The following is a 23,122-nucleotide window of genomic DNA, read 5'->3' as shown; positions in this document are numbered from 1 at the left end:
ATATGTATTTTGTGGTCACAGCCTCATTGTACCCCGCCTATTATTTTAAAAATCAGTGGTGAGCACAACTTTCCCTTTTTTGTTATAGTTTATATAGGAGCAGTGACCAGCTCCATGTTGTAGCTCCCACCCTTCCCAGCTATAGTCAGGTGATCTCAGTGGTGGCCAATAAAAGGGCAACCATGTTTGGGGGTTTTAACCTTAAAGCATCAAGTAAGTTTCAGGTAAAATTTAGTCCCTGTTTAAAATGTATAATGAAGCAATACAATTCTTAATCAAACAGGAAAATTGAGCGTAGAACTGTCAATTTGAGTCTCTGTAGGTCTGAAAAATAAATATTGCCTTTGGAGAATAAATTCATCTTCAGTTAAGGATCCAATAGTTGTTTGGGAAAGATGTAACAACTCTGGATAACAAGACCTCCAGCTCCTGGGCCAGTTTATAAGGACTATAATGTTTGCTTGATCCTGCTTAACCTTTTTGGTGGTTTTCTGAATCAAGAGATCCTGTAAGAAGACATACACAAGTGGAAGTTCCACTTGTTCAAAAATGTGTTCAATCTTCCCGTTATAAAGAACAGAATTTCAAGTTCTTCTTTGTAGATCACATTCCTCGTCCAATTCTTGCTCTGAAAACCGTTCAGCGTTTTCGACTGCTTCGAACTCTCTGTTGCTGAAAGACTTAATATTCTCCTTCTGAAACCAGAGACTTTGTGCCATCAGACTTCCTAGTTGGGTTTCCCAACCTTTTAATAACTGTTGTGATCATAAATGGAGAGGGATAAAGAAAAGTTTGTTGTTTAGGTTCTGAATGTGAGTCCACCACTTTAAGGCATTCTTCATCCTGGTTGGGACAGTTATCATCTTGTCTAGACCTGATGTCTTCCGATTCCAAGTGTTCAGAATTAGAGACTGAAAGGGGCTCAACTGAGCCTTGCACCCATGGAACTTCCTCTATGACTGCAGTCATATATCCTAGTTACCAGACTTTTGGCTCTGTACCCCAGTGTCCCGTCCTTCTTAAGCTTTCTTGCATTTTCCTCAATTTCAGACAATTTTGGGGCAAAAATATGCTGGCCACCAACATGTCTAGAGGTTAAGCAGTTTTACCAATATTTTTTGAAACTGTATATGTATTAGGGCCTTATGGGGCACCTACACCTCCTGGGCCCCCCTCTGTAGTTACGTCCCTGGTGACGGGCGAATCTGTCCCATTCTGCAAAATAGTGAAAATGCGAAGAAGGCGTATTTTCACATATATTCATTTTTCAGACTTTTTTTCACTGCACATATTGTGCTATTTTTGGGTTACTTTTGAAGTGCCTCTTGGCTAGTTTTGGGCTGGTTTTGTAGCCAACTTTGGCAAGTTTTGAAAATTAGACCTGCCAATAATGGAAGTGCAGTTGGTAGTTGCTAATAAGTTGATATCATTTTGTTGCTATGCCTAGCTGGTATTCAAGAAGTGTGCCAAATTTGGTTATAACATGTCACACAAAAGCAAATAATGTTTAAAGGTTTTTTGGTAAGTGCAGTTCATTGACTGAGAGTAGTGCGCCAACAATCATAGCCGGATGTAACATTAAATTCATATCTTTCTTTTTAAATCAGTTAAAAAGAAAACAGGGTCATGTCTTTCCATCACAAAGTCGGCTGCATCCAGTTCAGGTAAGGGTGGCCATACACAGGCAGATAAAGCTGCCGATATCGGTCGTTTGGACCGGTTTGACAGCTTATCTGCCCGTGTATGGGGGCTTCCGACGGGTCTTCCCGATCGATATCTGGCCACGATATCGATCGGGAAGGTTGGATTTTTACCCGACCGACCCGTTGGAGCCGCTTGGCGCATCGTAATTTGATCGTTCGGCCATATGGCCGAATGTTCGAATTACCCCCGATATAGCCATGCAGTTTAGTGGCATATCGGGGAAAGATCCGCTCGTTTGGCGATGTCGCCAAACGAGCGGATCTTGGAGTCTATGGCCACCTTAAAGGTGGCCATAGGTTACACCTAACCTCGTGAGGCGACTTCGGAAAACGAATCGCCCGCATGTGATTAGCGCCTGCGTTTTTTCATTTTAGCCGGTGCAGAGTCAGGGAAGACGTTTGGAGAGATTGGTCGGCGCAAAGACGAGGCAACCAAATCTCCCCAAAACACCCAGTGTGGCCTGACCCTAGTCACATAAACATTACTATGCAGCCCTCCTAAACTTCCTCTATGCTGCATGTTCAACACTGACGACGAGCGACATGACAGGAATCACACGCACCCAATCAGTAATCAGTACTTGAGCGCCATAATCACTTCTATGGCAGCTTCCTGGCTGTGACCTTGTGTGGGCTGTTTGTTTCAGGAACACCTTGCCTGGGAGACATCACCCGTCCTTCCCGCGCTTTATTTATACACGAGACTGCAGCACCTTAATGCTGATTTTATGGCGTATCATGAAAAGCATGTGAAAAAGGGAGGCTAGAACGCAGCAAGGTTGCCTGCTATGTCTGTTTTAGATTATAACACGTAGGTGTCTGTATGGGTATAGATATGTTTGATAGCAGCCTCCTTGCTCCTACTGTTCTGCAAACCCATGAATTATTTACATCGAAATAAACCGTATTTGGAAATGGAATGCCCACTCAGCTGTAAACCACCTTTACCCTAATGGCACGCAAGCATTTAATCCGCACGGCCCTATTGGAGGAAGAAGCGAATCGCCACGCCCCTCTACTCGGAGCTGCGCAGAGTGGGCGGTGATACTTCAGTCATTACACCGGCTGTCAGCGGCGTGTGCAGAGGTTGGGGGACTGAGAGATTCTGTTGCGGGGCTGCACTCACTGACACGCACCATGTACCTGGGTAGGACAGCCTGGCAAAAGCTGGCACCCGTAGCCAGAAGCAGTGGCACCGCAGCCCTGCTCCGCAATGGTGAGCCCTGTTTATTGCCCTATAATATATTATTATTATAATAGAATGTTCACAGTGATAAATGGCTTCCTGCCGCTCGGCGCAGGTTGTGCGTTGTCGCGTTTAACGTCTGTTTTTTGAGGGCTTTCTAATCTTATTTGTAAAGGAGCAATGGCATTGGCCAGGCGAGCACTTAGGGAACTTGCTAGAACATGCACATGTATGGGGGAGGGGCGCGCCTGCACTGCCAGTGACCTTGCTCATGCCTCGTCTATATCTACAGCCAATGGCGGAGGTATATTCAGCCTGTGGTTATTTAGTTGTGTTGTTGGGCATGTACAAAATGAGCATACGCCTACTCAGGAGTGCTACGGGGAGCTGTAGTTCTTTAATATCCCCTCCAAATAGTGACCTCCCTTCTTTATCATGTCTGAACTGAGGATTTAAAATGTCCTGGTATTTCAAGTATACAAATAGTCCTACACAGGCTCAGCCTTTGGTATTCTTATAGCCCCATCAGATGTCTGCAAGAGACTACAGCCCAGACAGGATTTTCACCCAGTGGAATGCTGACCCACCATGTATAGGAATGGATTGTTTAGCAACATAGATGAGGCCTAGCAGGAATCGGGGAAAGGATGACCTAGGAGAGGAGGCATGAAGGTCACTCGTGTCAGCAAGTGGAGGTTACAATCAGGCAAACTGTGCCATTACTGGAATATTTCTTCCTTCTCCCTCTCAAAGATATTCCTGTTTCCATGCAGATCGTATGCTTTTTTCTAGGTAATCATTTTTTAAACGGAGTAAAGAAATGCCAAATAACAGGGCATGGTGCATAAGAATCAATATTGTTTCTTTAAATTACAAGATAAATTAACATTAGTATTGGGGATGTACCGAATCCACTATTTTGCGTTCGGCTGAATCCTTTGTGAAAGATTCGACCAAATCCTAATTTGCATATGCAAATTAGGGGTAGGAAGGGGAAAACATTTTTTACTTAGTCATATGATTTCCCTCCCCGCCCCTAATTTGCATATGCAAATTAGGATTCGGTTCAACCGGGCAGAAGGATTCGGCCAAATACAAATCATGCTGAAAAAGGCCGAATCATGGATTTGGTGCATCCCTAATTAGTATATAAATTTCAATATGAATTAACTTCTGAAAAGTTACCTCTGAGTAGGTTTAATCAAGTGCATTCTATCAGAATTTCACACTCTGTGGGGCTACCCCATGTAATGCACTAAAGCCAGGGGTTTAAATCAAGATAAACATTTGGCGTGCACACTATTTCTTGTAGATTATCTGTAACAATCACCCAGTTGTAGAGTTATAATATTATATATAAGGTCCCGCCTGTCTCTAGTAAAGGCACTGAGTAGTAGTGATGTGCGGGTCACGGTTTTCCTGACCCGCACCCGACCCTAACCCGCCCTGCTCCAACCACCGCTTCTGGGGTCCTTTTATAGACCCGCCCCGCCGATGACGTCACAAAAGGGGCGGGGCGAGCAGACGAAAGACTATAAAACCAGAAAACGGAAGCCAGCATTTGAAGGTGGCAGGCGGAGAGAACAGGAGAAGAGCTCAACCTGCACCTGCCCACCACCCGCGAGGAGCAGTGCGAGGTCGACCCGCCCGACCCCGGGTATCGTGTCGGCCCGCTCATCACTACTGGGTAGCATATTCTATTGTTTGTATTCAGACGTCCATTAGTTGCTGATCTTCAACACATTCAGCGGTTAGTTGGTTAAATTATTAGGTGGTAAAGCTGCACCCTTCTCCCCAAAAAATGGAAATGGTTTTCTTTGCTCTCCCTTTGTATACAAATACTTGATGGTGCCTTGTTCAGTCACCTTTCCCTGAATACAACTGTGATTAAGGTACAGAACATTGATTGGATCCAAAAAAAAAACCTTGTGGGCTAAGTAGTCTGGGTTGTTGCTGTTTCATATATTAATATCTTCTATTTTACAAACATGGCAGATAAATTCATTTTGGTCACTGTTCAAGAATGTAATTAGAACCAGTATAAATGGACAGCAACAGGCCCAGGCGCCAAAGAAAGGCAGTATTTAGTGGGCTGGTGGGGGCTGTTTGGGCCTCTGTGTAACTGAAATGACAGATCCTATTTTGATTTTCAGTCCAGACCTGGACAGCGTACCGTATATACTCGAGTATAAGCCGACTTTTTCAGCATCCAAAATGTGCTGAAAAAGTCTACCTCGGCTTATACTCGAGTCAGCGGGCAGTAGCTGAGATTGCAGTCCCTTTTAATCATTCCTATAACAACAGTTCGCTTGGGGAGAGACTGCAATATCACACAGTGCCCTCTGTTGGTTATAGGAAAGAATAACTGTGCGCCCTCTGTTGGTTATATGAAAGAATAACTGTGCGCCCTCTGTTGGTTATATGAAAGAATAACAGTGACTGCAATATCACACCGCACCCTCTGTTGGTTATATGAAAGAATAACAGTGACTGCAATATCACACCGCACCCTCTGTTGGTTATATGAAAGAATAACAGTGACTGCAATATCATACAGCGCCCTCTGTTGGTTATATGAAAGAATAACAGTGACTGCAATATCACACAGCGCCCTCTGTTGGTTATATCAAGGATTAACAGTGATGGCAATATCACACAGCGCCCTCTGTTGGTTATACGAAAGATTAACAGTGATGGCAATATCACACAGCACCCTCTGCACATGGTAGTGGGACAATGCACACAGTAATCCGTTTGGCAATTCTCTGTCACCATCAACTTTACAAAAAAGTCGGTTGATCGCTGGGGGGTCGCTTTGGCGGAATGTGCACTGCTGGGAGACAGGGCTGTAGTTGTGTCTAGGCTTATACTCGAGTCAATAAGTTTTCCCAGTTTTCGTAGGTAAAATTAGGTACCTCGGCTTATACTCCGGTCGGCTTATACTCAAGTATATACGGTAGGTCTATTTTAATGAACCCTCTTACCCAAACCCACCCAACTAAGAGGTTTCCTCTAGCTAATTTGCCCCCGGCTGTAAGTCTTCCTATTTTTTTTAACATCTAAATCCCTTTGCTTGATACCTGCAGATTCCCGTGCATGGTAAGGACATCGGGCTTGTCTGTCTGCATACTGACCAATTTGCAGCTATTCTGTAGTTATCCAACCCAAGGTCGGACTCTACCTCAAACAAGAACAAATCCGTTTCAATTTCATAGTTAAAGAAAATGGAATTTTAACCTTTAGTATGTTTCTGATCAGTTTGTAAGAGACTAACATTTTTAATCCTCCAGAAGTATGTGTAAGTAAAAACAATACAAATTATGATGCATTTTGAATACTTGCTAATTTTCAGGATGCTGGAAATTCTTAAGCTTGACATGATTTAATTACATGTTTTCATTTTGCTAGAGAAAGCCCTTAAACAGATTTAGGCCCTTCTGTGTCTGTGTTTTATTTCATGTTAAGCAATTGGCTGGTTATGAGCTGTCAGTTGAACTGTAGTAATGCTACCAGACTGAAAATAAAATTGATTGTGGCACAAGGGGTTGCTTGGGCATTTTGTGCCATTTATGAACTTGTGCAGTCATGATGCCTGAAAATATTTGAATTTGCCCTCCACTGGCCACCTTGAGTATCTCCAAGCACCAGTGATTTTCTGCTGTTTCTTGCCTCAACACTCTGAATCTGAATCTTACTTCTTCTTTAGAGATGACTGCCCATTCCTCGCCCTGTAAATGTGATGTTTTTTTTTTTTTTTACTTAAAGGGGTGGTTCAACTTTCAGCTTTTTATTCAGCAGCTCTCCAGTTTGCATTATAAGAAATCTGGTAGCTACTGTCCAAATTACCCTAGCAACCATGCACTGATTTGAATAAGAGACTGGACTATGTATAGGAGAGGCCTGAATAGAAAGATGAATAATAAAAAGTATATCTATGGATTGCACACTCAGACTTATGTAAAAAAAGTCAAAATTTATTATATCATATTAATAAAAACTTACAGACATCACAGAAAAACCCGATGCGTTTCGACCACCACAGTGGTCTTCATCAGGGGCAAAAAACTTCTCAATATAAAAGAGATCAAAAAGGCAGAAAGATTGTGTGTGTACATGCAGTTTAAATACCTTATGGCATGTTAGACAGGCTCCCAAACAGACGATGCTCGGCGTGTGACGTCATTTCCGCCCAATTACAGGCGAAAACAGGAAGTGTGCGCACAAAATCTTGAGATGGAACGCATATGCAAATACTGAGCATCATGTCTGTTTAATGGCCAACATACATCAAAAAATATATCATATCTCATGTTACTGTGTATAATTAGATCACAAATTACTGAAGCCATTTCTTGTTTAAGAGCCCCAGACACAGTCTAAGCCTGTTATCCCATGAGTCAGTTATACACAAAAAAATAGAAAAATTACATAAATATACAAAAATCAATATACAAGAACCACATTTCAAAATTATGTAACAACCATCGAGAGGCATATTCTTTGTTAAACCTTTGGTTATACGATATAGATTTAAGGAGTATATATATCTCAAGATAAGAGCAGAACATACCTATCTAAAGTGCATCATCTAAAATGGATAGAAAAATTCTCAATCGAAGAATAGGAATTATCAATGATCCGAGCAAGAATTGCAGCGGCCATTATCTGCTCTGTAAAAAAACAGGACAAATTTAAAGTCATTAAGACCCATAGGGGTCACAGTGTTCAGCCGAAAGATCCATTCTGCCTCCTTTCTCAGTAACAGTGTTCTTATCAAGTCCCCCACTCGACCCTGTAATTTGGTCAATCCCCATAAATCGAAGAGATGATACGTTGTCTATGTTCTATACAATGTTGAACTAATGGTGTTGTTGCTTGACCTATTTCAATCACACTTTTATGTTTGATAAATCTGTCTTTTTTTAATTTTTGAATCGTTTTTCCTATATAAAATAGGCCACAAACCAAAGTGTATACCACATATGTTGACTGGCAAGTAATTATCTGTTTTATCTGAAACCTTTGAAGTCCTAGGATGGGAAAAGGAAGTAGTTTGAATCATACTATTACAGATAGAGCAATTAAAGCACTTATAATTACCCGGCTTCAGGTTCTGTAAAAAATGTGGAATTGAGTAATGTGCTTTATTATTCGCCTTCACTAGCATATCTTTTAAATTCCTACCCCTTTTATATGCCAGCATTGGGGCCTCTTGACATCTGGCACCAATTATTACATCAGTTTGCAAAGATACCAATGTTTTTTAACCGTATGTGCAGTGAAGCGACTTGCTGTGGTATATTTAGTGACAAACACCTTTCTCTCTTTTTTTTTTCTCTTTAACTGCGTTCGTATTTACCTTAGTGATCGCCTGAGTAAGAATCTCCTCCCCATATCCTCGTTCGCAAAATCTATCCACCATGGACTCCAAAGAATTCTCTAATTTAAGGGGCTCTGAGGTTATACGTTTAACCCTAGTCATTTGGGAATATGGAAGTGCTTTAATCAATGAAGGTGGATGAAAACTGGCAGCATGTAATATTGTGTTTCTGTTAGTGGGTTTACGATAGATACTCGTCTTAAATTTACCTGCCTCATACTGAACCAAAACATCAAGGAAAGCTACAGAACTTTTACTCCAAACTGCTGTAAATCGAATAGAGGATAGGACTGTATTGAGATAATTAACAATGGCGATCAAATTTGTTTTGGTACCCTGTCAAAGAAAAAAAAAGGTAGTCTATAAAGCGATAATAACAAAGAATGAACCTCCAAAACTCAGATTTATAGATATATTGGTTTTCATACTTGGCCATGAATAAATTTGCATATGATGGAGCAACACTGCTCCCCATCGCAGTACCTTGCTTTTGTCTGTAAAACTTATCCTCAAAGCTAAAGTAATTATGATCCAAGACAAAACAAAGCAAATCATACAAGAAGGGCCCACATTTGTCATTACTATAATTATCCTTGATGAGGTTGAAGATGGTTTGCTTGCCTAAATCATGGGGAATGTTGGTATATAAGCTAGAAATGTCTCATTACTTGTGACTCCATATTGTGGTTGATATTTGTTGATTTTAAGCTTGGTAAGAAAATCAGAAGAGTCCTTGGTAAAAGATGGAATTTTCATCACATGTGGTTGCAAAAAGGAATCTACATATTGTGCCAAAGGTTGGCAAACTGACCCTGAAGCTGAAATAATGGGCCTCCCTGGGGGATTAACCAAAGACTTTTATGAATCTTAGGAAGTAGGTACAAACAAGGGCGTCGTGGATTATTCATTATTAGAAACTCGCTAGTTTTTACCTCAATCTGCTTATCCAAGGCCTCTTTAACCTTAAGAACAATTTATTTTAAATAAGATAATGTGGGATCATTCGGTAGTTGTTCATAACATAATTCATCTGAGAGTTGGCGTATTGCCTCAGATTTATATTGTGTATAGTCCATAACGACTATCCCCCCACCCTTGTCAGCAGGCTTGACTATTTTCGAAGTGTCCTTAGACAATTCCTGAATAGCTCTTCTTTCTTTCTGATATAAATTTCTAGAGTATCTATGTTTACCTTTAATGTATTGTCCCACATCTCTTTTGACATTAGCAAAGGTACTTACTGATCTGTTACAGGTAGGTGGCATGAATGTAGATTTAAGGCGTAGCTGCTGTGACATGTTGGTACTCAATTGCTCAGCTCCTTAACTGGATAGTTCTTATGCTGATTTGGAAGCGAAAAAAGAATTTAAATTCAAAGATACAATTCAATCTCGAAATTAAATGGATCAAAATTAGTAGTAGGCACAAAGCTAAATCCTTTACCCAATACACGAACCTGCAAATCAGTTTGAAAACACTGTCCTTTTTGCTCCGAGACTTTACTGGACTCGAGGGGGTCGTGTTGATGTTGTCCTGGGATATGTTTCTGCTCTCTCTTGTATTTTGCAAAACTTCTTCTGTTTTTTTTCTTGAGTTGCTTTTGTTGCCCTTTAATAAAAAAACAGTCTGTATATGTCGTTGTGCAGGACTATAAAACAGATAATGTATATCGATGGTTAAAAGGGGGTACATTTACTAGGAGACCCTGGAAATTTCCACCTAGACAACAAGAGAAGGGATTATCAACTTCCAGCAGTGGGACTGATCTTTCTGATAGTGATTCTCAGGGAGAACAACGACATAGACAGACTGTTTTTTTATTAAAGGAATGTCTCATCACCAAGTGATATTAACCATTCTGGAATTTATTTTATTTCTATTTTAGCTCCAGCACGACAGATGTCATCCAGCAGTGTTCCAGGATCTTCTGGGAGTTCCCTACCATACACCTTATTTGTCTGTGCTTCTTTTGCAGGTGGAGGAGTATATGTAAGTGTTCTTATATGTATGTATGTATGTTCTGTTTTTTTTTTTTTTAAATATTGCTTTGTTAAAAGAAGAAAAAATGTTTCTTATGAAGGACCTATTAATCTGTCAAGTAGGACCTATGATTCTCCTAAAGCAGTGCAGATCAGCACATCAAGTATGAACTATTCTGCTGCATCACTAGTGCTCTTGAGTCCCACATTAAAGACAAAGTATTGCACGTGTGGACATTTTTTGTTTATTTTAGAATGCTGATTTAGCAATACTTGCAATTGATTTTTGATATATATTGTATCGATAGCATCATTGTTCATGTTTTGTCTACTGGAATGATTGAGAGGTAAATTATTTTCGTTTTGCTTTTTTTACCCAAGATATGGACGTGTCTTAGCTTGCAATTTTAGCCCAAGATTCTGCTGGTTGTCTGGCCATAACCTTTATATTCTTTTGTGTTCTAGTTAAAAGGGTTCTATCTGATTTTTATGGTGTCGTTTTTATTTCTAAATTACACTGTTTACACTGCAAATTACTCGCTCTACCATATAAAATTTAATTCCTAAACCAATAAGTGAATTTTTTAATATTGGTGTGTACGCAGCCATTTCCGGTTATTTTACCTAGTCATGTGCTTTCAGAAAAAGCCATGGAATTCCTTTTTGACAGTCTATTGTTTCTACTCAATGTAACTGAAGGTGTCTCAGTGGGACCTGGATTTTAACTATTGAGTGCTTTTCTTAGATCTACCAGGCAGCTGTTATCTTGTGTTAGGGAGCTGCTATCTGGTTACCTTCCCATTGTTCTGTTGTTAGGGAGGGTGGTATCACTCATATTTGCAGTAAAGAGTGACTGAAGTTTATCAGAGCACAACTCACATGCCTGGGGCTCCAGGAAAACTGACAATATGTCTAGCCCCATGTCAGATTTCAAAATTAAATAAGTAAAAAAATGTTTGCTCTTTCGAAAAACGGATTTCATTGCAGAAGTCTGCTGGAGCAGCATTATTAACTGATGCATTTTGAGAAAAACATAGTTTCCCTTTAATAAAGTTTTTTTTGGCAGATACATTTGTTTTAGAAAATGTACTCTTAGTACAGAGTTGATGCAAAAAATGTCCAGTCTAGACATCAGGAAGAAGTTTTCACATGAGATTTGTAAGTGGGAGCTAATTAGTCAAACCTAATTTTAGGTTTTCCAGGGGCCCAGAAAAAAAACATGAAATCAGGGTTTTCCTTTGAACATGGCACAAATTGCTATAAAAAAAAAAAAACTTAAAATGTAGGAAAGGAAAATGAGGTAAAATGATTATTAAAATGCAGGAAAACATAAACTTAAAATTCAGGAAATAGTCCCATTAAAAATGCTTTAGAACATGGAGGGAAAACAACCGCTACAAAACCCCATAAAATCCAGGAAACCATGTGTCTGTGAAATATAAACAATTTCTGCCATGTCTAGTAAAATTCAAAAAAAAAAAATATATACATACAAAACATATTCAGAAGTTGAAGTTCAAAAATGTCAAATGTGGGTAGAGGTGCTATGCAAAGAGTAAGACTTGGTAAAATAGAAAGTATAGCCAATTTGTGATGAGCACATTGTGTGGGGGGTGTAGTAGATACTTGTCAACTGCTATAGATAGATGATTGATAGATGGTAGATAGCGGTTGACAAATATCTTAAAACAGGGGTCCCCAACCGCAGGGCCACGGACAGTCTTCAACTGGGCCGCCGAATTGGACGCCGGGGCTCCAGAATTGGACGCCAATCCACCGCTCCTCAGGCCGAAAAAGATACCCCTCTCTTAAAATAAAACTCCCCCACCCCAAACAATGTAGGTCTCTATCAAAATATATAGCATATAGCTCTTATGTTAAACCCTGCTTCATCTAAATTTTCATAAAATATACTTGTTAGCAGTGTGTGCCATTGGGTAATCCTAAATAGAAAATTGCCATTTTTAGAACTAAAGCTGGCCATAGACGCAAAGATCCGATCGTACGAATCGTGGATTCGTACGATTTTCGGACCATGTGTGGAGAGTCCCGACATTTTTCGTCCATCGGAGATCGGTCGTTTGGTCGATCGGACAGGTTAGAAAATTTGTCGCCTGCCGATAATATCTCTGCGTGTATTGCCGATCGTACGATTTTCAGTGGGAGACTGTCACTAGTGTTGTCAGACATAAGTATCGTACGATTGCTGTCAGGGGCAGAACATTGGGTGATCTGTTCTTATTTGATCGGAATGGTAAAGAATTTGATCTGAATGGTTAGTGGAGGGTCGGGAGATGGGAAAGTCCGATCGTACGTTGATTCGTACGATCGGATCTTTGCGTCTATGGCCAGCTTTAGAGGTGCCCCGTGGGACCATATGATTCACTGTACAAACTTGCACAAACAAATCAAGGGCACGCATACGTTAGGTCACATGAGACAATTAACAGACAGAGTTATGCCTTTTGCTTCCACACTTATTCCTGTTACATTTAGAGCTGCACTATTTCTGGTTAGGTGATCTCTGGGAGCACAGAGAATATCATAAAATGGTGGCTCAAGGTGAAAGATGTGGATTGACAATATTTATTTATATCCATATTCCAGCTTAAGATTCTTTAATAGACCACTTAATATGATATAAGCCATATGTAGGTTAATAAAATGTTTGAATTAATTTGGAAAACCAGAATTTTCTCCCTTCGTTCTAGACCATTTGTTATAAAACCTAGTATTGGCATTTAAAGTACTATATGAAATAAAAGAAATTTAAACCGTTCATTGCATCCTAAGGCTGATCTTGCATTAAGCGGTTTCTCCACTAGTGCGGTTCATTATTACACTTGTGTAGTGACAACAAATTGCATTCCTGTCATTGTAGTCTCTTACAGGACAAATCAGCAGTTTCATGTGACATAAGCCTAATAAGTGGTATCTGAAATAATGAGATACAGTCATGTAGAAAACGTCCAGTGTATTTTTTCGACTTTTTAAACAGATGTTTGATCTTTGTTTCAACAATACTGATTAAGGTGATACAGTAGAGCTTCCATTTTAGGTTTTTCAGGGGACCAGCAGAAAATGATGTAAAATCAGGAAAATGTTTTATGTATAATATATAGGTGGAACCATAAAAAGTGTAAAATGAGGGAAAGCTTAAAATCAGGGGATGTAAAATTGAGCTTTCAGTACAGGTATGTCTACTATAAAATAATGTAAATATTAATTAAACCCAATAGGACTGTTTAGCCTCCAATAAAGATCAATTATATAAGTTGGGATCAAGTACAAGGTTCAGTTGTATTATTACAGAGAGAAGAAATATTTTTTTTTTAATATTTGAATTATTTGATTAAAATAGTCTATGGCAGACAGCCTCCCTGTAATTAGGCACTTTCCGAATAACGGGTTTCTGGATAACGGATCCCATACATCTATAAGGAATATCCTGCTCTATTTATAAGGTGCACCAGATCAGTTGTAAAAGATTAGAGGTTATTGAAGGAACATAATTTGCTGTTTAGTGTTGAAAACTTGGGCTACCATCGTGCTTCTATGAAAAACTCCTGAACAAGTGTGTATACTGCCCCTTTAAAAGATTGCCAAATAGTAGGACATTGGCATTCTACTGTCGGCTAAATTAAGTGGAGAAGATTTCAAACATCCGTCAGTTTGTTTTGTTTTGTGACCAGCCATAGCAGAACACAAGATGTTTGTGTTTTGCTAAGAATTCACAAGAATTCTTGGAGAACCTCGCTATTTCATTATGGGACCTACTGCAAGGTCAGCCAGGATGAAACGTTTGTGGCCCAAAAAGAATCAGGCCAAACTAAAGTCTCCTTTATGCTTGATAAATGTCCTAATAAGGACCAAACTATAAGACTTCTGTGTAGATGTGTGAGAAATAAAGTTACATCACAAAGGGAATGTTGGCCTTGGATTATTAACAAAACCTTTAGACCACACCTGAGATGCAATGTAAAACCTATAGGCAAAGTAGACCTTCCACAGCAGTTTTATTTATTTTGTCTTTTGCTAATGGGTACCTGTCATTTTAGGTGTACAATACCATAACCAGAGACAGAAATCGTTTTCAGGATCGCCACGAGTACATTCAAAGCAGGCCAAAACCAGAAACTGCAGCTAAGCCATGGCCTCCTCAGGGTAAGTCTGTCTGTAACAGCACCTATAGTATTCCTATGTATGATAGCAATCATTTCAGCAGCACTTAAGCTGGCCATAGATGTTGAGATTTTTAAAAGATCTGATCCTGATCGTGAGACCACGATCTTCTCAGAACGATTGTACAATCGTACGAATTTACCATCAACTAAAAAGACCAATTTACCAGGAAAACAAAGGGGGAGCTGCCTGCTTGGCCCTGCAAACATAGATAGATTGCACTGGGACCGACAAAGATTTTTTGACCTGGCCGATCAATTTCCCGACAGATGTCGGCCGAAAAATCGTAAGATGTACGATCGTTCGAATACCACTAACCACACGATAATTGGTCGGGCTTCCCTAAAATCGGTCGTTCGGCAAGAAGAATCGTCGCGTCTATGGGGAGCTTTAGACTTTTCTTGACCTTTAGAAATTCTGTCTGTTAGCCCCCCCCCCCCCACCCACCCACCCAAAAAAATAATAATAAAATGCACTGGCCAGGGTTCCTTCAAACTGCAATATTACCTGTATTTTTCCAAGGATCCCTTGCACTCTAGACTTGCAGATGTGCACTAAAGTAACATTTTATATTTTGCTATAATACACATGTGCAAGTCTAGCGACTTTGGGGAATATTGGTGAAATGGTGGCCCAGAGGTCCGTTAAAAAACTGAGGCTGAATAAGGCAAACCCCATCAAATGAATTTGCTGATATATTAGCATCCCCAGGGAATTAGAACTTTCATATAAATTAATCTATGTATTAGGAGCTACTAATGGAAAATAGCTTACGGTCCGCATAACTGAGAAATACACTCCCAATATTTTTTGGTTTGTTTGCTTTTAAGGAGACATATATTGTTTAAAAAAAACGTACCAGTGCATTATACTCATTTAGATATAAATGAGTGCTTAATAAAGTAGTGTTTCAGGCTGATTTATTGATTATTTCTCCCTTCTCTTCCACTTCTTGCTTCCTGAATTCCCAGGCTGTGCAGGGGAACCAGCGGCTCTCAGTTCACTGCACTGTGGGACAGGAACCAATCAGCAGCTAGCAGGACCTGATAGGGAAATGAAGCCTGTGTGTGCGCTTGTGTGACTGCAGGGCTGTGATTGATTGTCCCCCTCCTATTGTGCTTTTGGCAGGGACCGTTGGGACACACTCACCCCTCATTTGAAACACAGCTTGGGACCAGTGAACATCTATAGGGAGCTCCAAAATAGGGGCTATTTTCAAAGATCATATTAATTTTTAGCACCATGTAAAAGCAACATCCTATATTACTCATAATTGCCTACAAAATTAGGTTTTATTTTCATTTATCCTATGTCTCCTTTAAAGAAACCACAACGTCAAAAAATGTGTTTTAAAGAAATAAAAATAAAATGGAGTGTTGCACTGCACTTGCTTCAGAAACACTACTATTGTTTGTATAAATAAGCTGCTGTGTAGCAATGGGGGCAGCCATTCACAGGAGAAAAGGCTCAAGTTACACAGCAGATAAGCTCTGTAGAACATAATGGTGTTATCTGTTATCCACTATTTAACCTGTGCCATATAGCCTTATTTCAATTTTCGCCATTGCTACACAGCAGCTTGTTTATATGAACTATAGTAGTGTTTCTGAAGCAAACACATCAGTTTTACCAGTGCAGAGCAACAGTACATGTTATTTATTACATTAAAACACTTTAATTTTTCGATTTTACTGTTACTTTAACAATGTATAAAAAGAACCATGTGGTCTGGATGCATTTAAATAGGCAGCCTAACCCTTTTTAAGTTGAATGGGATGATGGTTTAACTGTTACAGTGCAAGGACTTCATGCATTTATTAAAATGTTTACTCTGGAATTTTATCTTAACGCTTGTTTCTAACTTTTTTTTCCCTTTTTTCTTCAACCAGGCTCAGGTAAGTAGTACCTTCCCATCTATGTTATTTGTTCTTTTGCGGTTGGCACTACTTATTGCACAATATTCTGTCTTGGCCTTTGTTTGCTTTGATTATGTTTCAGATTACTCCCAGACATCTTTTAGTTTTGGCAGACTTGTTTTATCAGCCCTTTTGTTTTTCCAGCATCCCATTTGGTGTTTTCTGCCAAGGGCATTAACCAACTGTTGTGCTTACACATTTGCTTCTCAATATCTGCTTCATGCTACCTCATGCGTTGTGCATTGTTTAAACGAGTTCACGAAATTAAGAGATTTGCTGTATTTTTCAAATCATAAACCAGGCCAAGGTAGCATATAGCTATGTATTCTGCCTCTGTTTTGAGCAATATGTAACATTCGGATTATGCAGTAGAAGGAATATCATAGTTGACCTTGTGCTCTTACCCTTAAATCGGATATAAGCATTAGGCATTAACTTTTTTTCTAACCCCAATAATTCTAAATATCATGAATTTATATATCTTTAACCTTAATTTATTTATTTTTAACCTTACAAATATTTCTAAAAAACCTAAACCCATTAAGCAGAACTTTAGTGCTTTATGTATATTATCAGTTGGATTTGTGTGATAACCAGTGTTTGCTGTTTTCTTGTACAACGTGTTGCTCATAACAGAGGCTAACTTACATCTGTGGTGATTGAACGTTTTTGTTTTGTGGTTTGCTTTTGCAGAGCATTTTTTTTTCTTCTTTCCCCGTTCCATGAGCTTTACACATTTTTTAGCTCATGAAATTTTTTTTTCCTCTAATTATCACTTTGCTTCTTACTATTTCCAGAGTAAAAGCCAAGGGGATATCTACTCAAACTTGAAGCTATAGGAGCAAATTAAAGGACAGTCCATCTTGCCGTGCAGCCTAACTAGCGTTGATTGTTTTCTGTTCTGACTCCTTACTTAAAAATTGCAGCAAAATATCTCTTAAACATTCTTAAACGGATTACTTACTTTGTTTCATGTGTCTAGACACCTACTTTAGAGAAAGGTGGGATGGTCACAAGCTGTTTTAAAGCAACTTTGTGATAAATGTAAAGCAAATAAGCAGTTATGGCTGATTGCAATTTAAATGTGTGTGTATAAATGACTGTCCAATAAAAAAAAATCTATGAATGTTGGGTTTTGACTGTCTGTCCTTGGTTATTTTGGTTGAAGATTGGTTGCCAGGGAAAAACATTTGTCTAACATCACTTAATATTTTGTCATTCCTTCAAATTAAACTTTCCTTATGTAAAACTAACCTGGTGGATGAACTAATTAAACTAATAATGCAAATAATCGCTTGCTTTCTTGATTGCACATTGCTGTAAAACACTAGTTTAGCTGTCCGCATTTCATATAGTCAGATAGTCGCTGCTGCATTCTGCTTTACACTCCAAACCCACATAGAGAATCTAATGTTTTGGACACTCCAGGAAGCAGATTAATATACATTTTAAAACACCTACTTTAGAAAAGGTAGTACATGTAGCAAAGTACACCCTTTTCAGCTGATTTCACATTCCTGGAGCCATTGTTCCAGCTGAATTTTAAATTCTGTTATCAAGGCCCTGCACACAAAGATGAGCATGGCACCAAGTTGCTATCCACCTTTTGGGGTGTAGCTCTGAAAACCACTTGCATATTCACAGATTAGTAGATAAATTAATGACTTGGATTGTCTGCATCTGACAAAGTGTTAGAAATTCTTAGTCTGACAGTAGGTATTTAGTCATCGGTACATTATCACTAAACTCTAGCTCACAACTTGCCAAAAACAGAATGGTGCAGAGGGAAGCAATGAGCTGATTATATGCTACAAGGAGCAGAATTTCATAGTAGCACGGGGATGCTTTTTTCCTTTTATGCATCCTTGGCAGCTATGGGCTTTCTTCTTGTTTTTCTCTTTAAAATAACATGTTCTGCCTGCATGCTTAAAATAACACAAAAAAAACAGTTTACACGTCTCTATGGCTATTAAAGTATGTGTGTGTTTCATTTTGGCTGGTAAAGCGGTCAGTGACCCTTGACTATGATAGAAATTAAGGAGTTGTAACCACAATGAATTGCTGTTGTTTTTTCACTTCATATATTTCACCTATTGACTCTGCTCTCTGCTGTTCACCCTTTTGCAATTTGTTGCAAGCACACAAATTCACTCATGCAAAGGAGGGTAGAGTGTGCAGTTAAAGTTGGCTGTTGAATTTGGCTTTTTAAAATATAACTAACTGGCTATAGGCACCGCTTTTCTACATATATTGCTTATAACATGCACATAATGAAGTTCAGTTTATTTACAAGGGATTATGCCTACCTTAAAGGGGGGAAATGAATCATGGTACATAAATTCTAGCGTGTATGAATTTCCGGGTTTCTTTTTTTTTTTTTTTCTTCTTTTTTTTTTTTTTGTTATTGATAAAGGCAATGCCCACACAAATTAAAAATTGCAATTCTAGAAAAATGTGTTTTTCTAAATTAAAAGGACACTATAATAAAATTAGTTAGCATTTTTGGCTGAAAACAATGTGCAATGTTTAGTGAAAGCAGACACTCTATGTTTAGTGAATCAACACTGGGGAAAAACAAATCTGATTTGATCGTGTAGCTACTTTCCCACTTGCATATTTATGGAACTTGATTTTATGGCTGCCTTCTTCCAGTGATAATTATAAAATCCCTTTATTTTATTTTTATATCACAACTAAGGGGCCTTTTCATCATCATTTATGCATATCCATTTATTGCTTTACAAGAAACAAAAGAAAAAAAAAACTTGGGCGCCAAAAGGGTTATCTTTTGATTTATCAAGCAAAAACTGAAATAATGAAAATGTCTGCTTTGAGTAAAGCGGAATACTAAAATGTAGAATCTATAGTGCTAGGATTATAACTCAGTAATTTTAGTTGTTAAAAACGCTAATGTGGCTACTTACACCTATTAGGCTAATGATTTATTAGTAGGTTTTTCCAATGACTTGTATATACAAGTAGAAAAGAGGTGATTCGCTGCTGAAACTGTGAGCTATAATGGGATCAGAGCATCAGTGGATTTTGATGCAGAAATTGTGTTTTCACACTAAAAGTGGAAAAACTGACCCATCTACCCTGTTATTCCATTGTAGCAAACTGAAGTTTGTGAAAAAGACTGAGGCAGTCATGACTGATGTTGCATTTTTGGAGGCAATTCTGACATTTCAATAAAAATAAAAAGTTAATCACGTCTTATATGAAATGCATTAGAACACTGAGGCGCAGATTTATCAAGGGTCAAACAGTAAATTCTAATTTTCGAGTTTTAAATTTCACACATTTCAGTTTTAATCTCCCTATTCAAATGTAAATTCCAATGTGAGATTTATCACACTTTGACCATGGAAACCGTCCTAAATATTCGCCACCTAAAACCAGCCAAGTTTATGTACAAGTCAATGGCAGAGGTCCATTAAACCATTTGGAGATGTTAATAGCCTTCCTGTATTAGTATGACTACAAACTGAAGATGATTCAAATTTTCTGGCCATTTGATGGAATATTAGACATTCTAATTTTTTTCTTAACCTCCCAGTTTGAGTATATTCGAATTAAAAATAAAAATTCACATGAATTTGAAATTCGACCTTTGATAAATGGGCCTCCCAGTATAACTTTAAACGTTGTTTTGAGGTGTTTTTATCTTTAAAAAAAATAAAATCTTTTATTAGTGCCCAAAGCAAGATCATAACACAATGTGTAAACATTTCCATGATTTTCTTACATAGTTCTACACAATTATTTGGTTGCAATATTTTTTCGAACCTTGCAATCCGTTTTGGTGTAATGCAAAAATCACTTCAGCTACTATGGCTTTTATAATGTCAATTTTTTTGTAGCAAAGAATATACATACACTCTACTTAAAGCAAAAGACCAAAAAGCAAGGATGGTGTCTAAGTGTACTCAGAAGGTCTAGTATGCCCAGGTCTACTCAAGAAGACAGGGCTCATGAAACTACTAGTCAACCAGAAGTGCCAACAATTGTAATTCTCTACAACATACAATGCTCTCCATTTGCATGGGTTATTTTGATGTGCACAACAAGTGAGTTGTATTTTCCCCCATTTTCTGCTGGAGCAGCCTCATATTTCTCCCAACTCCTTTAAAAGGTGAGGCTGAAAGTAGTGACGTGTCTGAGGCCATTGAAGAGGCAGCTGTTACAGTTGAAGCTGTAGTAGTGGCTGTTGAAGAAATTGATGGGCAGGAGACAATCGCCTCAGCACCATTAATGGAGGATACTTTGCCAGAAGAATTACCTATTGCTGCAGAACTGGAGGCTGCCCCACTGCAAGGTTAAGATCTGTTTTGGATGTAGTTCTTTTAATGGTCATTTACCTCAAAATGTAAATTACACACTTTTATCCAGGGTTTTTAAATTTAAGCGAGAAACATATACTGATCGCAATATAGGACCCTCTATCTTCCTCTCTGCGTATAAGGATAACATAAAGGGGAACTATCGCAAAAATGAAAATTTAATATAAGCTTCATCATAGTGAAATGACAAACTTTCTAAATACAATCAATAAAAATTTCTGGATTGTTTCTGAAATAATCTTCACTATCCCTCTCTCAGCATCTGTCCTCTTCATTCTGTCTTCTTGCGGGAGTTGGGTGTCAGATATTCATTGACAGGTCCAATATACAGTATCTTATAGTATCTTTCCTAGCAGATGCATTAGAGCTCACTCAAATAACTGATTCCAGTACAAACAAAATCTAACAAAATAACTGCCTTTTGCACAAATCCTGCATGTAGAGAGACATGATGTCTGGTGAATTTTTAAGAGTGAGCTCTAATACATCTTCTAGGCAAAAGGAGCTCCTTCCCCTGTAAGATATATTGGATCTAACTGTCAATGATTATCTGACACCCAACTCCTGCATGAAGACAGAATGAAGAGAAACAGATGCTGAGAGAGGGATAGTGAAGATAAACCTGATTATTTCGGAAATGATGCAGAATTTTTTATTGAATGTATTTAGAAAATATATTTCATTATGATGAGTAAATTAAATTTTCATTTTCACAATACCTTCTCTTTAATTATTTACTAATTGATCACCGTTGATAATTAAGTCCTTCCCCTTTCTCTCGAGATGTCACCCTAACTGGCCTTCAGGTTGGAGCAGCTCCAGTTTGGGAAATACTGTTCAAGAGTCTTAAGGTGGCCATAGACGTTAAAGGGGTTGTTCACCTTTGAGATAACTTTTAGCATGATATAGAGAGTGATATTCTGAGACAATTTGTTTTTATTTGTGGTTTTCTGAGTTATTTAGCTCTTTATTCAGCAACCATGCATGCATTTGAAGTGACTGGAATATTAATAGGAGAGGGGCTGAATAGAATGATCAGTAATAAAAAGTAACAATAACAATACATTTGTAGCCTTACAGAGAATTTGTTTTTTAGAAGGGAGTCAGCGCGGCCATTTGAAAGCTGCAAAGAGTCAGAAGAAAAAGGCAAATAACTATAAAAAACAATTGAAAAGTTGCTTAGAATTGGCCATTCTATAACACACTAAAAGTTACTTAAAAGGAGAAGGAAAGTCTTCGTGCACTTGGGGTTGCCAAATGTTAGGCACCCCCAAGTGATTTTATTTACTTACCTGAAACCCTGGGCCTGTGCTCCTATCAGCAGAAAACTGCGCTGGCCCGGGGTTCTTCCAGTGAGCACCACGGAGCGATCCTCTTCTGTCTTCCTCTTTCTTTACGCAGATGTGCATACGAAGTAGAATGAAAAGCCGAACTTGAACTAAAAAGTCGGCTATTTTGTTTAACTGCGCATGCTTTGAAGAAAGAAGAAGCCAGAAGACGATCGCTCCGTGGTGCTCGCTGGAAGAACCCCTTGCCGGTGCAGTTTTTTGCTGATAGCAGCACCGGCCCAGAGTTTCAGGTAAGTAAATACAATCACTTGGGGGTGCCTAATATTTGGAACCCCCAAGTGCAAGATTACTTTCCTTCTCCTTTAAAGGTGAACCACCCCTTTAAGATTTTTCAGCCAGTTTTCATGCAAATCCGTCAAATTGTCGTGAGGATACTGGGCACCACACCATGCATCTAACAATTTTTGTCCAACATCAGTCAGAAAATCGATCAGTCATGTTAGAAAATTTTCATTGGTCATGTCCAATTGTTTGCAGGGCCAAGCAGGCTGCTACCCACAGTTTCCTAGATTTAACTAAACAATGTCACTTGAAATGGTTGTTTTTGTTGACGTGCATTTAAACAACAAGTTTCAGGTCCTACGATAACGAAAAGATCTTTTAAAAATCTAAACATCTATGGCCACCTTTAAGGAGGTTTATTTCTTCTCCTGTCAAACAGTCTGCATTCAGATGCTTAAGCAGTCTTTTTTTGAGTATGCTGGTCCCTCTTTTTCCTTGAGTTTAGTTACTTATCATTTTGATGACAAACTAGCATCCTTCTTGTGCTGCCTGTATATGCTAGTGCTGCAAATAGCAGGCAGGATATCCATATGCAAGATCTACCTCTTAACATTTTCTGGTACAAACACTGTTGGATCAGAAATAATTCAATATGAATTAATAACCTTGTAATTAAACTTTATAATCCTCAATTTTATTTGCAGTTGAAAATGCTTACATTTTTGCACACAATCACCAAACTTAAAACCAACTGTGTGCATGTCTTGTAACTCCACATTTTTAGGGCCATTAAACACATCCATTCCATAAAAAAGTGGATAATTGTGTAGAACCTGTCCTAAAGAATAAATGTTTTCTTTGGGGA

General features: G+C 38.6%; 1 protein-coding gene across 2 annotated transcripts in view; it reads left to right on the top strand.

Moving 5' to 3' along the window:
* Positions 1 to 2,691: 2,691 nt before the first annotated feature.
* mgarp.L (mitochondria localized glutamic acid rich protein L homeolog) overlaps positions 2,692 to 23,122 on the top strand; it is a 42,028-nt gene continuing 21,597 nt past the window's right edge. The window contains exons 1-5 of one of the 2 annotated variants that reach the window (XM_018231805.2): positions 2,692 to 2,919; positions 10,155 to 10,258; positions 14,307 to 14,412; positions 16,320 to 16,325; positions 20,479 to 20,661. In XM_018231805.2, the coding sequence (XP_018087294.1) occupies positions 2,841 to 2,919; positions 10,155 to 10,258; positions 14,307 to 14,412; positions 16,320 to 16,325; positions 20,479 to 20,661 (478 nt within the window). In that variant the 5' untranslated portion in view covers positions 2,692 to 2,840. The remainder of the gene's footprint in view (positions 2,920 to 10,154; positions 10,259 to 14,306; positions 14,413 to 16,319; positions 16,326 to 20,478; positions 20,662 to 23,122) is intronic. The other variant, XM_041589888.1, reaches the window with a different exon arrangement.

The sequence above is a fragment of the Xenopus laevis genome, chromosome 1L (assembly GCF_017654675.1).
Source record: "Xenopus laevis strain J_2021 chromosome 1L, Xenopus_laevis_v10.1, whole genome shotgun sequence".
NCBI lineage: Eukaryota > Metazoa > Chordata > Amphibia > Anura > Pipidae > Xenopus > Xenopus laevis.
The sequence above is the reverse complement of the archived record's forward strand: the minus strand, read 5'-3'. Positions and strand labels throughout refer to the sequence as shown.